At 44.4% G+C, this 17,617-nt stretch overlaps 1 protein-coding gene across 1 annotated transcript in view; it reads right to left on the bottom strand.

Annotated features, from left to right (window-relative positions):
* The window catches only part of LOC309685242 (protein ELYS-like), a gene marked incomplete at its 3' end in the record, with an annotated part of 238,044 nt that extends 224,446 nt beyond the window's left edge, over window positions 1–13,598 (bottom strand). The window contains exons 1-9 of the mRNA XM_082501046.1: window positions 13,448–13,598; window positions 11,972–12,225; window positions 9,011–9,191; window positions 8,026–8,233; window positions 6,605–6,721; window positions 5,539–5,623; window positions 2,719–2,869; window positions 518–650; window positions 268–430 (exon numbers count right to left, since the gene is read on the bottom strand). Of these exons, the coding sequence (XP_082357172.1) occupies window positions 268–430; window positions 518–650; window positions 2,719–2,869; window positions 5,539–5,623; window positions 6,605–6,721; window positions 8,026–8,233; window positions 9,011–9,191; window positions 11,972–12,225; window positions 13,448–13,568 (1,413 nt within the window). The remainder of the gene's footprint in view (window positions 1–267; window positions 431–517; window positions 651–2,718; window positions 2,870–5,538; window positions 5,624–6,604; window positions 6,722–8,025; window positions 8,234–9,010; window positions 9,192–11,971; window positions 12,226–13,447) is intronic.
* Between the last annotated feature and the right edge of the window lie 4,019 nt (window positions 13,599–17,617).

Genomic DNA, 17,617 nt, shown 5'->3' with positions numbered 1-17,617 from the left:
TCAGTTCCAAGTCATTTCCTTCTATAACCAGCACCACTTCACAGGCTACGTCACAAAAGCAGCAAAACTCCGCAGACTGCCAGATATATTTCACAAGAGGAAATACCTTGTTAGTACAACGTCATCAGAGTTGGGTTGGGGGTGTGGGGGGTTGGGTTTGGTTTTTGTGTGACAGACAATGAACAAGAGAACCGAGAAATAGCATCTCATTTTAAGCTTATCGCTCTTAAAAGCACTGAAATACCTACCAAAAGTACAGGCACTCGGATTAAAAAACTGCTCCGGTGGTGGATAAAAAGGAGGAACTTCCCGACGTAGACTGCGCTCATGTACCAGAATATCCAAAAGGAGCTCGGGAGAAGTCATGCTTGTCACAGTCTCCAGTGACCACAAAGCAAAATAGGGGCAATCATGAAGGAACTCTTCTGGCCTTAAAGAAAACAAGGGCGTCAGCTAAACGCCGACATTCAAATGAATTATTTGCAGGGATATTGAAAGCAACTTAATAAAAATCTACCTTAGCGAGTCTGGCATTTGAGCATGATACCAGCTGTTAATGTCAAATACGCCCAAATAAGTAGATGGTTTGCCTTGACCGTATGTTTGCACTTGCCAACTGAAGACTGCTACACTGACGTCAGGATATATTGCTGTAAAAGAGAAGACATTGTTTTATTTGCAGAAAATAGGGTAGATCCGATATTTTTAAAACACCACTTTCGATTTTGGCTTAATTTTGTTCTATCACTCATGAAACACAACACTTACTAAGAGTAGTGAAAAAAATTACAGAGCAGCAAACATCTCTGCGACAGGTTTCAGTCATACTGCCCCTTTTGCTTGTTCAAATTGCATCCGTTCTAAGCAAAGTCAAATACACAATTATTAGCTAATTAAGTTCTCCGTACATGAAGAGCTGATCAAGACGTTTAGCTAGATGAACAGTTTAGCAAAAAAAGCATGCTAGGAACACATACATTGCGACTTTTAGAAAGCATACAAATAATTGTCGTATATGCTTGTCTCACACAGCTGGCATTATTCATTTCCAGCTTTGACTCAATGACGAGTTTTAAGAATAGCTCCTTTCCATGCATATTCCGAACGAAAGACCACAATTCTCACACCAAATAAACAAAGAAACCCTGACAAACCAGAAATTGGAATAGAGATTTTAACATAAACTATTCACAACATTCACACCTCCACACTTACACACACAACACCAGTTCTCTTAATCCAAAGGCATTTCAGATGAAGACCCTTAAGATCAAAGCCCCTTAAGATCGTTGAGTCCAACCATTAACCTAACAGCGACAGGTCTCTTACGTACCTCCAGGGATGGTGACTCAACCATTTCCCTGGGCAGCCTGTTCCAACGCTTTACAACCTTTCCCGTGAAGAATTTGTTTCTAATACTCATTCTAAACCAGACCTGGCACAACTTGAGCTCATTTCCTCTCATCCTGTTACTTGGGACAAGAGACTGACCCCCACCTCACTACAGCCTCCTTTCAGGTAGCTGAAGAGAGCAAGAAGCTCTCCCCTCAGCCTTCTTTTCTGCAGGCTAAACAACCCCGGTTCCCTCAGCCGCTCATCGCAAGACTTGTGCTCTACACCTCTCACCAGCTTCATTGCCCTTCTTTGGACATGCTCCAGCACCTCAAGGTCTTTCTTCCAGGGAGGGGCCCAAAACTGAACACGGTCTTCAAGCTGTGGCCTCACCAGTGCCGAGTACAGCAGGACAATCCCTTCCCGACTCCTGCCGGTCACACTATTTCTAAGACATGCCAGGATGCTATTGCTCTTCTTGGCCACCTGGGCACACTGTCGGCTCCTATTCAGATGCCTGTCGACCAGCACCCCCAGGGTCCTTTTCCACCAGGCAGCTTTCCAGCCACTCTTAGAATCATAGAGGAGCGACACCCGGGCACTTGACCCGACCTGGCCAACAAGTCGATTTCATACAACGAACATCACATTCGATATCAATTAGAAACTTTGCTGTGAAGTGCTCTCTCTCCCCTCGATGGCTGTGATCCTGAGAACTTCTTCCCCAAGCTTGTACTGCTGCATGGGGTTGTTATGACACAAGCGTAGGATCTGGCACTTGGCCTTTGTTGGACCTCAGACCATTGGCCTCAGTCCGGCCAGCCAGCCTGTCCACATCCCTCTGTGGAGCCTTCCTACCCTCAAGCGGATCAAGGCTCCCACTCAGCTTGGTGTCCTCTGAAAAATTCTTGAGGGTGCGCTCCATTCCTCTGTCCAGATCATTAATAAAGGTAGGTATTAAAGACATCAGGCCCCAGTACTGAGCCCTGGGGAACACCACCTGTGAGGGACTACCATCTGGAAGTAGACACGCAAACAGGTTTGAACAGGGCAAAAAGAGATTCAGATAACATTCCAAAGCAGTGGAGAGAATGATCTTATTGTTCAAAGGTGACAGCTGAAGGAATAAAATGCCTGACCAGCAGTATACAGATGACCCCACCATACATCGCTAGAGCATGTCAGCAAGCGTGAAAACTCACCTAGTTTTTACCTTAAAGAAGTCTCACATAACTTAAGCACACGGTTTGTCTTTTTCAATAATCCCAACAATCCAGTCTGTACAGATATTTAAGGCTTTCAGACCCTGTGGCCAGAACAGCATCCATTGCTTACATTCCAAACCCACGTATTTTAAAATAATCAAACACAGGCATCAGAACAAACCTTCAATAATGCTATCCTCTCTGTCAACAGGGCTGAGAAATTTTTCTACGGTCTGACAGCTGAGTAGTTTAATACTGCTGATCTGCCCTCTCAAGGGAAAGACTCCTCCCGTGAGATCTAAAGTGTACCTCTCGTCACAGTTTTTCAAACCCTGGGGAAACAACAGAAGAGACAAAGGGTCATTTTGAGATAAAAACATACATTATAGCTAAATATGAAAGACACTCTATATCTCATATAATAAGCATATTTTACCGTGTATATTTCCCATGAGCTTATTTGTGACAATAAATAGAAACTACAAATGACATGCAAGAGAATTCAGTGTCAAACCCCAACAGCTAAGTTTGGCGGTACAGACCAGGCACGTTTTCAAACTCTAGCATTTCCCTAACATCATTCAGATCTAAATGTGTTTTGCAGACTTCCTTGCAATGTCAAGGTTTCTTTATAAACCTAAATATATATCTACAAAGAGATATCTGAAATAACGCAGCACGCATGCACACAAAGCTCTTTCCTCCGTGTCTTGGTCACAGAACTGATGAAGTCAGAGAAGTCACGCCATCGCAGCAGCTAAAGCTCTGTCGAGAGGTATGATCTAGAGGCACATCGCCAGAGTGAACGCACATCCCTCGCTGGGAACTACGAGAACTTCTTACTGAGGAACAATCTTCTTTCAAACCACATAAGCTCCTGCCACCTCCTCTTCTCATCTTGTCAGAGACTGATTAATGGGTGAATCGGGTGAAATGGGTGAATGGCCCTCAGGTCCTTCACCGAGCACAGCCAACAGCAAAAGGGGAAAACAGAGAGGACATGGGATGCACGTGGCCAAGGCATTTAGGATCACAAAGCACTACAGAGTAAGCAAACTGCTTTGAGATACACTGAAACCCCGGCAGGATTGTGTTCAACCCCTGATGCCACCAGTTGCTAAGTAAGCATTAACTAAAATGAACCGTCTTTCCAAACACAGCATTGCTTCGAACTGTCTGCTGTACGGTGCAAGACTGGGCGTACTGTGGACACCAAACAAAAAAACAACAAAAATCCACCACCACCAAACAAAAGCCAACCCAGAAACGGATCACACCACGTTCTACCCAAGTTTCCTAAAACTTTCCTAAATTAGCATGAAACAACACATTCCCATACGATCTCATAACATACATCTAATTCACCTGAGAAGAGGCAAGCTTTCTCTTCATAGTTCCAGGAAATGTTTCAAATAAATATCAAGGCTGTCTAAAACCAGTAATAATTACAAAAAATTATGGTTTTCATTCCTAAAAAAAATAACAGACGTGCAGAGGAGATGAGGAAAATGAAAACCATCTCTTTGAAAAACTGATGTGAAGCATAGGCAAAGAGCCTCATTTTTGGTACAGAATGAATGATCACTACACCCAATTTTAATAAAAGATGTTGTCCTGAACGAGACATCCACCACTCCAAAAGACAGTTTCATCAGGTAAAGTACTAAAACTCCAGAAACCTGTCAGAGACTAATTTTAAGAGCTAGAAATTTAGACTTTCATTCATATATGAAGAGCCAGTCCTCCACAAAGAGGGCGCAGAGGGAAAGGGCAAAATAATACCAAAACAATTCCTGCCTAAGACAACTTCTGAAGCAAAGCAGTCTATTTGAAACTTCCCACACTGGGGCAAGCAAATCCCACTTAAGGAACTCCATTGTATGGAAGTGATGAAGGAGGGACTTTATCGACCAGTAAAACAGGAAGAGAGTTTTCAAATGAGATGCACTGGTCACACTCCGATATGAAAGTAGACGCTTTTCTGCCACTGAGGATGGAAAGAAACTTGTCTCAGACAGCCGTGTAGGCAGACAGTCATGTGGTACCGACCAAGCTGTGATTCCAAGGAAGTGTTCTGGGACTAAAAGTGCCCACGGTAGAGTACAGATCCTGGCCTAATGCACCTTTTGGGGTTTGTCCTGTTGAGAATATGCAAGACAAAGGATCAAAATAGGAGGAAAGGCTTGCTCTGAATTAAGATTACTTTCCCCTCAAAAAGGTTTTGGAAGACTTCCGAGCATACTACTGAATAGAATTCTACATTACACAGATGCGCCCTATATCTGTTACATACCAGAGATATAATGATACCTCACCTGCATTTTAAACGCACCACCTTTGGAGCCAGCTTGTACATTTCTGTATTCTCTTCTGAACGAGTCATCCCACTGTTTACTGTATTTACATATTTTGCTGGCTCTGAGAGTGGATTCAATAGGTAACCCAGCCAAAGAGAAGAACAAGTTATCTTTACAGCTACAAGGTTTCAGGATCATCAACACGTACGAGACGCTGTAGGTACATTTCATGTGAAGTACAGCTGACAGAGCTCAAAAGGAAACCAAGAAACTAAACCCAAAGATCAGCAAAGAAGAAACAGGTATAGATGACCGTCTTTGGAGAAAGGGAGACAGAGGGAAGCTTATTCAAGTCTGCAGGTTGGTTAAACAAAGCTATTCGAGGCCCTGTCTTTTCTTCCTACATGCCCTCAATTTGCTGTTTTAAGAATAATTTTATTTGTAAAAGCTGCTTCCTCTTCAGGAATTGAATTGATAGGGGCTCTTTGCAGACGAATCTAGTTGCAACACACGACACTGCAGCACAAAACTGTACGCCTTGTTTTCAAAAAGCATGCACAAAGGCCAGGCCCAAGAAGACTCAGCAAAAGACTACTTTTTTTCCAGTCAGCTCTGAATTTTGATGGTCAATATTAGCCCTGCGAACTCAGCTGATGCTCACCCACAGAAAATAACTCTTCTTTTCACACGCGTGCACATCTTACCTCATACATGACTTGTCCTGATGCCAAGCACTTTCTGTCACCAAATGTTAACTGCAACAGATGTAAACTCAGCGCATCACCTTCGCTGAAAAGGGTATCAATGAGGAAATTAGATTACAAAGATGCTTTATAATCCTCATAATCATTTCATTAGTTCTAGACCGACGTTTTCTTAATAGCACGCTCTTGCTGACAAGAAAAACACCGCTTCCCAAAACACGGTAACTGGCCACATTTAGCCACTAAAATACATAAGAGGACATTTTGGCACTAAAAGCTCCAAGGGCAAATGCTAACCATACATTTTGAAAGCTTTAATACGTTGCATGGACTAAAACTTGTTGGATAGACTTCTTCACAGCCAAGAGGTCTCGATCACAACTGCTTTAAAGTCAAACTTAAAAAGACTGTCGCTCTCGGAACGGCTGAGATGATGCTGAAAGAGAGAGAGATCTTTCTCCCCTTCCCTTACCACCAAAGTTCCGGTCCCTCTCCTGCACCCACTGCACCCTCCCGCATTCGGATGTGATGCAGTCATCCAGCAGGAAACCGTTGACTTCTCTGCTGAATCCTTCCCTCCAGGTGAGCTGAACTGGCTCACGAAGGCTCACTGGCTCACGACTGCCGAAGCTGGCACAAGGCAATCGCCAATACTGTCACCGCCCTCCTTTAGGGGCAGCGGGCTGTTGTATCGGCACCTTTAGTCTTCTAGATCTGCAGCCTCAACTGCTTTTAATGGTATTTTAATACCATGCTGGGAGCATCAAACAAACCGTGAAGCAGTCAGCAAGAAACAAAAGGAAATCATTTAAGAATGCAAGCGCAAAAATGCAGCCACGGTTGCTTTGCCTTCTTTCCGAAGGCGGGAACTACCGGGTCCCTCTTCACATCTCTTAAAGCCTGTAAAAATGGCATTGTCAGCTTAAAACCTTCCCTACCTGACAGAATCTCCTGCATAGCTCAAGAAACAAAACAAATATACCTGTATCGACTGTATGCCGACAAACATATTAAAAAAAAATAAAATTCAGTGGCTCACTGAAGTGACACTGAAGTGTTTATTCACCTTTCCTGTGTAGACTGAACAGCCCACAAGTAGCAACAATTGAGAGGATCATTCTCAGGCTCTTGAAAAGTGACAGCATAGACAGGAATCCTTCCTCCTTCAAGCTGAGAGTGGTGCCTACAACGTTAAAAAAAAAAAAAAAGAAAAAGAAAAAGAAAAAAAGAAAAAGAAAAAAGAAAAGGTGAGCCTACCGGCCCTAACTGTTTGTAGAAGGGTAGCAGCTTCTTCCATGAAAAGAAGACCTTACGAGCTTATCCTCAAAGTACAGAAGGTCATACTTCCATCTCAAACAAGTGAGTCAAGGAAGAGACAACTGTATATGCAACAGTCAAGAGGTGAGGAAACTCCTGTCCAGCAAACGCAATAACCTGGGCTTATGTCCTCCTCTGCCTCAGGAGGAAGAACATCATAAAGGATTACTTCAGCAGCCAGGCAAAAGATTGCTCCTACTGTTGTAGCCTACTTCAATATTCAACTTCAGATGCAGCATATCTTCTGAACAAATTTAAAACAGTGCCAAACACAAGTAGCTTCTCATTTCTTGGACTACACAAAGCATTTTTCTTCCAGACTTGTGAATCTTATTGGTACCTTCACAGTCCATTCTTGCCACCTAATTATTCCTCCACTGGCTATGCATCCAACAGCTTCTGGTGAGTCGCTGCAGACGTGCTGAAGTGAATCCCTGTCTGAAGCTGGCCAAATATTTCAAGTGAGATTGCTCTTTGGCAGATCTTAAATCACCTCTTAATTTTTCTTACTTATAAATTTACACCTCCCTTATTCTCACCGCCAAGTGTTGCAAGCAAACTTTCATTCACATGCATCGTTGCCTCGGAATGGGTCAATCTCTGATTTCAGCCAAAGCTGACGTGGAGGAAAGAATATATTTTCAGACACAGATCAGCTACTGATTTTTCGTCTCTCACTTGTTTCCTCCTGCACATTTTAACGACTAGCATCACCAAAATCACACCACTAACATACTTCAGCCTTTCAAAGTATGCCCTAGGTGCAGTTACTGGATCTGAAAAAGAGTTCCTCAAATCAGTTTCATCAAAATACGCACACAGGGAAACAACGGTTTCACTGAATACTACTGGTAGAACAGACTGTCTGATAAAAATCGGCTCTATCGCATCCCAGCTGCTTGACGTGGAAAGCATGCTTCTTTGGGTTACAATTCCTCAATCCACAGGCACAATAAGGAAAACAATCCCAGTGCACGCAGGAGAAGGCCATCCACTTAATGCAGGTATGACTTAAAAGGTATTGCAGAAGAGGATTTCTACACATTCCAAGATTGTACTCATACTGGGTTCAGTCCCTGAAAAAGTCCTCTTTAAATTCACATACTTCCTTAGGCAAAAAATGGAGACCGCTGCCCCTCCAGGCGTGGCCAAGGGTAAAGGCCTACTTACTCCCTCTTCAAAGTCTTCATGTTCCACAGTGACAGGTAGCCGTCTGAAAAACCCACAGCGAGCTGATTGCTTCTGCTTATGTAGCACAGCGTTGACACTGCTGTTCCGGAAGGATTTTCTAAATAAAAACAGAGACATCTCCCTTCTCTGGTCACAGCTTCTCTCCTCTGTGGGACTTGAGCAGGACTTCCAGTGACAACTTCCAGATCTACACACACAAAACAAGGAATGCGTGATGCCATTTAGCGTGCATTTTATACGCTGACGTCACAAAACCCATAATCTAAGTCGACCGTCCCAGGCAAAATACCAATTTATGCAGCACTTTTTTTGCCATTTCCATTTTGTACGTCTTCAAAGAACATAAGAACTCTCTGATCGGACACGTATTCTCACTCGTAGGCAAAAATCAAGTAGAAGCGTAACCTTCATAGACAAATTCCTCTTGGACTCCATACATCAGGAGTTTGGGCCTCACAGTGAAGCTATTTGAAGTGACACCAACTCCTGAAGCCACTGTTGTAATAGTTAAAACAGTGGATGCAATCTGAATACACCAATCAGAGATTTCATTCATCCAAATGCAGGGGTTTTGACAAGTTGGATTTTTTTTAGAAAACAAGCCTAGAATTTGCCCCAAGTCACTTAAGACAAGCCAAAGAACATTCCCAAGAAATAGGGCACCTCCGACACAACTTCCTACCAGGCAGCTGCACCGACTCAGATGGTAAAACTCCCACACCTCACTGGCAAGAACCATAGTGACACAGCGATCTCGGTGGGAGGGGGCATTTATAACACTAGAAGGAGTAATCAGCCACTCCTAGCTTTAATCAGTTCAGGACTATACAATGTCAGACCGCCACCTGCAGTCAGTACTCACAAATGTCTGCACACTAGTATCTTCAAAGCGGGATGCATACTGCTTCTTTAAAAGACACACATTTTCTTACACCTCAATTCATGTTTAAAAACTGAAGCTTACCCAATGCTTCGATATCGTTCTCACTGCAAGACAAATCATCCAAACAAAGGTCAACCAGAAGTAGATGACCAACATCTGTAGCCACTGCTGCCACTCCAAAGAGCCATTGCAGGCTCTGATGAAGGTGCTGAGTGCTCACACTGGCTCCTCCGTGACTCGTTATGGGCTCTATAGCAGTTACCTGCAGGAAAACTACAAGTTAATATTTCAGCTGTTTGACAACCCAAGTCGAAATCATTCAAAAGGGAAGCCAGAACTGGCACATCACAAACAAGAAAGTAAATACAGGAGCATAAGACTTAAAAACAAAGCATGGTTTCCGATTCTATCAAGGAAAAAGAAAAAGAAAACAGCCCTGTACAAAAATCTCTTATTGCCTTCCCTTTACTGTATTTCCTACAGCTATTTCACGGAATTAACTTCAACTGAAAAGGTGCAGTCTATTATTACAGCTTACCAACTTCCATTTCCTACTTAGAAATAATGAACTATGGAAGGAAGAAGCGCGCGCTGCTCTCTAACATGCCAAGCAGTCGGCATGCACCTCTATTACAAGGTGAGGACAGATTTTTCAGCACGTGTTGCAACACGTCCCAGGACAATACCCACTGCCAGAGCAGAGCACAAGCACAGGAAGACTCCTGCACTGAAGCTATACAACAGAAGGACACAGGCTATCGTTTAGCCCTCTCACAAAATGCAACCCAATGCAAACAGGAAGCTTTACATCAACAACAAACTGTTACAGGAAAATAAAGCAAGGGAGTGAACTTCACAAGGTAGTCCATTTTTTATCTTCTATTTTTACCCCCAGAGGTGGGGAAAAATAACCAAACCCCAAAGCCCCAAAGGTTTCTCCTCTCCCCTATCAAGCACTTGTTGCCACTACTCTGCCTGGCGACCTGCTCCACAATTTACCTTTCATCTTGCTCACAAGAATTCTAATCTTAGAAGCACCCGGAGCAATTTAGACCACTGTCATTTCCTGTTTCAGATTCCCTCTAAATCAAATCAAATTTCCAGTCTTCTCTCCTACTCGAAGGACTATCGCAAGCGCTTTGATTGTTCCAATTCTTGCTGCTCCAAGTCTTGAGGACTGTTATGAGGGAAGCAGAAATACGCTACACAGCTTGCTGCGCAATTAGCCAAAGTTCAAGTGTCGCTTCCAACTTCTTTCTCTTCTAAGATTGTTTCCGTTGTTCAACTGGCTCCAAATGAATCTTCTCCATTTGTACATACGGTCTTCCAACAACGTTTCCCGATTTTAACACTGCCATTTACCACCTAGAAGCTCCTGAAACGGCCTAGTTTTCCACTGCGCTCTGCACAGGCTTTTCATATGCTCCTAGACTAATGCCGACTCATTCTGGGAATGAACTCAGAAAACTTTTCTCAGCTCACAGGATCCAAATGCTACCCCTCTGCCTCATACAAACCAGGAAAACTTGGGAAATTACCATTCCATACTTCTGAAACATACAACCATTGTAAACCCATTTAACAGAACTAATGTTTTTAATTCAGAGTTGCTTTTACTAGAAACCAATTCCAATAAGACTCCTTTAACATTTTCAGTTTTCTGCTGCATTTCACATGTATATCATCCAGAGGGTAAAAAGAGCTGTTGCCATGACAAAAAAAAAAAAGCCAAAATTCTTTCTAAGCTTATAAGTTCTGTTTTCTAAGTCATTCCTTTTCTCTCTGAGCAACTACACACCTACTCTTCCACTAAAAGACAGTCATACAGTCACTACACATACCCTGTATTAATACACTCATGGCTTGACACCTCGGTCCGGAATTACTTGAAGTTGCTGTTAACCTGGATAACTTTGTTGTCCACAGAAGTCAACAGTCCAACCAGCAACACCTGTGTCCTGCCTATGCTCACCTAACCTCAGAGCAAAAAGATAGGAAGCGAAATGAAAGCAACAGACCAGACAGGTTTGTAATCAAGAGCATTCAGGCCATAAGAGCAGAAACTCAGATAAGCTTTGGCTTTATTCCCAAATTCACAACCTTCATCACACAACAGCCAACTTGTCCCCCCAAGGCTTCGTCATATTTTCTCCTCAACCACTCTTTTTGTGGTATGGAAAGACTCCCTGATACAACTGAGACTTATAACTCTATTTGGTTTCAAAACACTTCTGTAGACACAGACTCAATACATGACATGTTCCTTCTTCCCCTTTCCTGTTCTTCTTCCCAGCTTGCTTAGATTTCAGAAATAAAACTTAATAAAGCTACGTCCTTTTTCACACACATAATTTACTTATTGATTATACGCCTATGCCAGCACACAACTTGTCTTTCCAGCTACAACTCTCAGATTTACCCAGACGGTAGGCAAACGCACCCAGTGGAGCACCAACCCAACTCCTCGCTTTAGAAAGTACCGCAATACAAATGCTTGAGACGAGTAAGCACACTGTAGCATTACAAACAAGCAAAACAGAAACTGTGGTCTGCTCTAAAGTCACCTGCTTGCTAGGCTGAGATTCATGGGAAAGGGTCCAAGTCATTTACAGCACAACTACGGAAGACCGAGATCTTTGAAAGACGGAATTCCTGACAGAAATTTCATTCTGACAGAAAAAAGCATTTCAGAAATTTCTGTTACAGACCTGTTAAGGGGTAGTGATTTATTTTTTCACTCGTGCCAAACAAAAGGTATTTTTCAATGCCCTTTTGTGGAAGTGGAGAATCAGGTAACTTTGTGCTCTATGATGAAACTAGAAAACTTGGTTTACTATCCCTAAACTCAAAAGATAACAGTACCATTGTGCCCAAGATTTTACCTCAAGGCTCTCTCAGCTGGATACTCTCAAGTGACAGTACGTTAATGCACTAGACAAGAAATACCCCCTACAAAGAGGCGCTCCAAAGCTTGTCCTGAGACAGGGTCATGCAGCACCTAATAACATAAAAGCTTCGCTTCTCCAATTAAAAAGTACGTACCATTCCAGGAAGAACAACCGATTTCACCACTCGTGATGTTCCAAGGTCATACAGACAGAGAACACTTCCCTCTGCTTCTTCCAACCCAACCAGTAGTCCGGTTCTCTTCTGCCAGGAAAACTCCTTCACCACACGAACAGTGGGAGGCTGTTTCTTTACTCCACTGAAACGGTGCGCAGAGAGCCGCTCTGCTGTCACAGAGTTCACTACCTCAAGCTGAGGACCATGCGCCAACCACGCTAGGCCATTCCTCCCTGGAAGAGAAAAGAAAGCTGGCTAAAGCAAATGTCCAAGAGAAGACTGAAAACAACTGAAAAATCACAGTCGCTGCCCCTTTCCTTCCCTAAAAGGACCTAACAGAGGAAGACCGACTTACCTCGTTCTGGTCACTTCCTTAAATCACCCACTGAAATCCTCAAGCCATACCTCTTAAAATTAACAGCCTTATTTATTCTTTTGCATTTCTACCTGTCATTCCTGCACTGAAGAATCTGGATTGTTTGGGATAAAGATTACAATATCTTGACCTAGAGTCTTTAGACCACATTCGGCTTGGTTTGGCTAGAAATCATCGAAATGCATATGGGAATGCAAATCTTCAGGCGGGCTTCCCACATAACAAATCTAAGCCAATTCATTCCTTGTTGATTAATTGTCCTTGACACAGGCCTACTTTGGGCAGGGATTTGGACCTCAACAAGACATTCTCTTAAAACGGGCACCGCATGAGTAAATGTAAACTTTTACACGTGCTGGTCACACGAAGAATTCAACGTGTTTTGTTTCACTGAACTACTTCAAGCTCCAAGGAAGTGTTGCCTCAATTACAGCCTTTACAGTCAGGTACATAGATTCTACCTGCTCTTAACAGAATCCTAGACATCCAGACAGGCACCCAGCTCTGCTTTCAGATCACCTGCAAAGTCCACTACCTAATCTGCTTAGCCGCTTTCAGCGGCTCTCCCGGGGTACTCATCTGCATCCTAGTAGATACTTTGGAAATATGGCTGCAGCGCTTAACAGCGTTATCCTCTTCCTTCTGTTTTTATTCAGACTAGAAAAGAAAAAGCAGGGGGGGTGCCTCTGTAACAGCCTAGAAGATCTATTTCTGCACGCGATGTTACGATGGTCATAGAGCTTGAGCCACTGAAAAGAAATACCGCCCAAAACACCACTATTCCCTTTTTGAAAATGCTTTCTTATGGAATTAAAAATTGAGGAGGGCTCACTGACTCAGCATGTTTAAGTAAACTATTTGAATTGCACAAGATCGGTGCAGGTTGTTATAACTTCAAAGTTTAACTATACCAATGTTCTAATATTAGCATACGTTGAAGCATCCTTTTTGGTCTCGCTAAGCCTGATGCACCTTAACAGCACCGACCTGGCACAGTTGATACTATGACCCGATGCTTCCGGTAACCTCCAGGCAATAACAACTTTATACCAAGTCCAAATTTAAAGGAAAATGCTCACCTCTAGAAAACTTCCCGCACAGCACAGAATTGCGGCTCCTCTCCTCTTCCCCAACTGCCTCAAGAGTCACCTCTGGAAACTGCAGCAGACTGCTCGTAACGTGAGCCCTCAGGTCTGGCATTCTTCACTGTAAATAAAAAAAAACATTGACCAAACAGACTCATGTCAGCCATAAATATTCTTGAGATTGACACTAGTTTCATCAGACGCAGGGAAAAATCTCCTAGGCATCACCTGTATCTCTTTTCCTTAAAAAAGGGGCACTCAGGACAGTTTTTCCTCCCATAGCAGAGCCAAAGGAGAATCCTTTGCTTTTCTGATGCCTGTGAGATCCCCAACAAAAAGTGACAGAGAGGTATGGATGAGATAAATAACAGGAAAAAAACCAGTACACTGAGTTCAAGGCTGCTCACACAGGTGAGTAAGAGGAGGTCTGAGAAAAATCCTATTGGGAAAAGCTTCTCAGTAACAGGCACAAGTTTCCAAGCTGAAGAGAGGATTTCACAAACCATGTTGACTGCGCTGCCACCAAAAGAGAGGCCTTGCTGCCGCCTCCCATCTCTCCATCTGCCCCTTTCTTCTACTACTGTACTCCTGTGGGCTTACCTTGCGCTGCCTTGAACACTTCTTAGAGCACTTTGGGAGCCAACTTACCTCCCTAAGCAGACAGGAAAATAAGCCAGAAAAGGAGACAGTGTTCCACCAGGTTAGAGAGTCCAACTGGCTTGCAGAGAGAACTCGCAAGTGTAAAAGGCGGCACAAGGAAGGGGGCAGGACAACGCGTTGGGAAGAAGGAGAGGGAATTCGTCCGTGTGCGCTTTGTGGCAGTAAGCCGGTATGCTAGCTCAGGCATGGGTGAACACCACACTCCGTTTGCAGGGAGAGCTAAAAACCCCTTTGCTTTTAGAAAGGACACCACCCAGGACACAGTCGGTCCACTTAGAACTCCCTCTTGCACGGAGAGGCCCCCCGTCTCACTGAGAAAGGCTGCAGCTGACAGGCGTCGCTCCTTCCTTCAGCCAGAGGGGGAAGCCAAAGTCATTTCAGGGAAGTGGTACTTGGTGATCAGAGAAGGGACGACATTGTGTGCCTCTACTCAGATCACATTTTCTAAGGAAACAGGACAAAGAGTGGGAAGAAGCCAAAGAAGAAGAAATGGAAAGAAAACTAAGTTATTTTGGGAAAAACAGCATCCACTTTGTTGAACAACAGGTCAAGATCACAGAATCGCAGAATGGTCAGGGTTGGAAGGGACCTCTGGAGATCATCTAGTCCAACGCCCCCCTGCCCGAGCAGGGTCACCTACAGCAGGTTGCACAGGATGGCATCCAGGCGGGTTTTGAATGTCTGCGGAGTGGGAGACTCCACCACCGCTCCGGGCAGCCTCTTCAAGTGCTCTGCCAGCCTCAAAGTAAAGAAGTTCCTCCTCATGTTAAGATGGAGCTTCCTATGTTCAAGTTTTTCCCCATTACCTCTTGTCCTATCGCTGGGCACCACTGTAAAAAGACTGTTCCCATGCCCCTGGCACCCTCCCTCTAAGTATTTATAAGTATTAATAAGATCCCACCTCAGTCATCTTCTCTCTAGACTAAAAAGACCCAGGTTCCTCAGCCTTTCCTCATGAGAGAGATGCTCCAATCCCCTAATCATCTTAGTAACCTTTTGCTGGACCCTCTCCAGCAGTTCCCTGACCTTCCTGATCTGGGGAGCCCAGAACTGGACGCAATACTCCAGATGCGGCCGCACCAGGGCAGAGTAGAGGGGAAGGATGACCTCCCTCCACCTGCTGGCCACACTCTTCTTGATGCACCCCAGGATGCCACTGGCCTTCTTGGCCACCGGGGCACATTGCTGGCTTGTGGTCATCCTGTTGTCCACCAGGACTCCCAGGTCCCTTTCCACAGAGCTGCTCTCCAGCAGGTCAGCCCCCAACCTGTACTGATGCACGGCGTTATTCCTCCCCAGATGCAGTACCTTACACTTGCCCTTGTTGAATTTCATAAGGTTCCTCTCCGCCCAACTCTCCAGCCTGGCCAGGGCACGCTGTATGGTGGCACAGCCTTCCGGCGTGTCAGCCACTCCTCCCAGTTTTGTGACATCAGCAAACTTGCTGAGGGTACACTCCATCCCTTCATCCAGGTCATTGATGACTATATTGAACAGGACTGCATCCTGTACTGACCCCTGAGGGACACCACTTCTTACTCACCTCCAACTAAGCTCTGCAACACTAACCGCAACCCTCTGAGCTCTATCTGTCAGCCACAAGTCAATCATTATTAATTGAATTATTATTCATAGTATTAAAATATTATTAGACTTATAATATTAGCAGACTAATAACAGATAATCATGCATTTTTATAATTATATTATATTATGTTATTCATATAAAAATATCTTTCGATTTATAATTATAATAAATTGTATTATTAATAATATTAATGTATTCTTATTAAGGACTGGTTCAGTGATGTTTTCCCCAGAACAACAGCAAGCAACTCACAAGGACTGGAGGAGCAGTAGATGGAAAGGTCACTTTCTGCGCCTTAGTAGTCAGCTTCAGTGAATTTGTATTTTGCCGTATTTTACTCCTGCGGAAAGAGGATTTAGTGAGTGAGTCAGCAGGTGATTAGTGAGTACCACTGGCTTGGGTCTTTCCCACGTAGGCAGAAAGCCTCCCCCTGATGTTTTAGGCAAAACCGCTCCATTTAACCCAAGCCCTAAGTTTTACTCTAGAAAGCCACAAGCGTAACAGAGATGGTCTCATTTCACTCAAGTGCAGCCTACAGACTGTCTTGCCGAGTTTGTGCAGATGCTCTGCAAGCACAAATCTACAGCAGAGGTGAGAAGACGACAGAATTTCAGCTCTCTGTCCCAACAGCCCCCAACAGCTAAGGTCCTGTACCTGATGCAGACCATAGCTTTGATTTCCCTTTAAAAAACAAGCAAACAAACAGAAAAAACACCACCAGAAACAACAAAGCAAACACCACAGATCAGAATTTGACACTGGAGCCACGTGACCCCGCTGCGCCCTACGCTTATCCCCTAACACGACTGTGCTTTCATTCCAGAGTGGCAATCCCCGTCCAACGTGGCTAAGCTCGCAAAAGTTCCTCAAGTCACTTCTGACACTACGCTCTTTTTCACCTCGCTCGGTGCACCTGGACAGACAGACGTAGGTGCCGAGCGTCTCGGTACAGAAGACACACGCAGCCTTCCCGACAGAGGGAGGCAGTCGTGAACAAGACGCTTTCCAGCGTACCGCACCGCTTGTCCCTCCCAGCACCAATTTCAGAATCACAGAATGGCAATGAAGAGGAAGGCCTTCCCCAATCACCGGAGGTCGTCTGGGCCAGCCCCGCTGCTCCAGCAGGGCCACCTGCGGTGGGCTGCCCAGGGCCGTGTCCAGGCGGCGGTTGAATACCTCATTGTGAAACATACTTTTACAAAGAGCAACCTGACAAGCTGAACCGCAAAAACACTGGCAACACATGCAACAGGCCCAGCTTTATGGTGACTCTCTCCTGTCAATTTAAGGGTTCTCTCCACCACGCCACTAAAGCAATACCGCACCAGCAAAGGCTTGTCGCCATTAGTTCTCTAAAACTGGAGCCAACAGCTTACTCGGTACAAGACGGGAGATTAATAGAAGCCCGATTACGTTCGTCTTACTCTCTGAAAAAAGCAAACTCCAGGCAAATCAATGTTGGAAAAGCAGTTGGTGCAGCAGGTGCACATCAGCCTCAGGAGACCAGAGGTTAATGCATCTGTTTGCCCGTTACCGGGAAACACGCCTGAGCCATGGCAACCTACTGGTGCTCCCGCTCCTTCCAGGCTTCCTCCAGGCCGGACTGCCACATCACCTGCGTGCTCTGCATCACTCGTTCTCTGAACCACTCGTTCTCAGCCAGCAGGAACATTTGTCCCCCCTGCCTACAACATCCTTACTTACACTTCTTTTGGGCTTTTGCCTTGAGCAAACCACCAACGCTTGATAAGGGAACTGACTTTGGCAACCCAATGTGCCAGTGCTGCAAATGAGGACGGGGACCATTTCTCAAAGGCAGAGCTGTCTTCTTTTCCTTTGACCTTTTTAAAAGGTCTGGGGAGAAAAAAACAAAAACAAAAAAAACTTTGGAAAAAAGTCCCAAGTCACAGATATTAA

Source organism: Vanellus vanellus (assembly GCF_965231255.1).
Source record: "Vanellus vanellus genome assembly, contig: HAP1_SCAFFOLD_36, whole genome shotgun sequence".
Lineage (NCBI taxonomy): Eukaryota > Metazoa > Chordata > Aves > Charadriiformes > Charadriidae > Vanellus > Vanellus vanellus.
The sequence above is the reverse complement of the archived record's forward strand: the minus strand, read 5'-3'. Positions and strand labels throughout refer to the sequence as shown.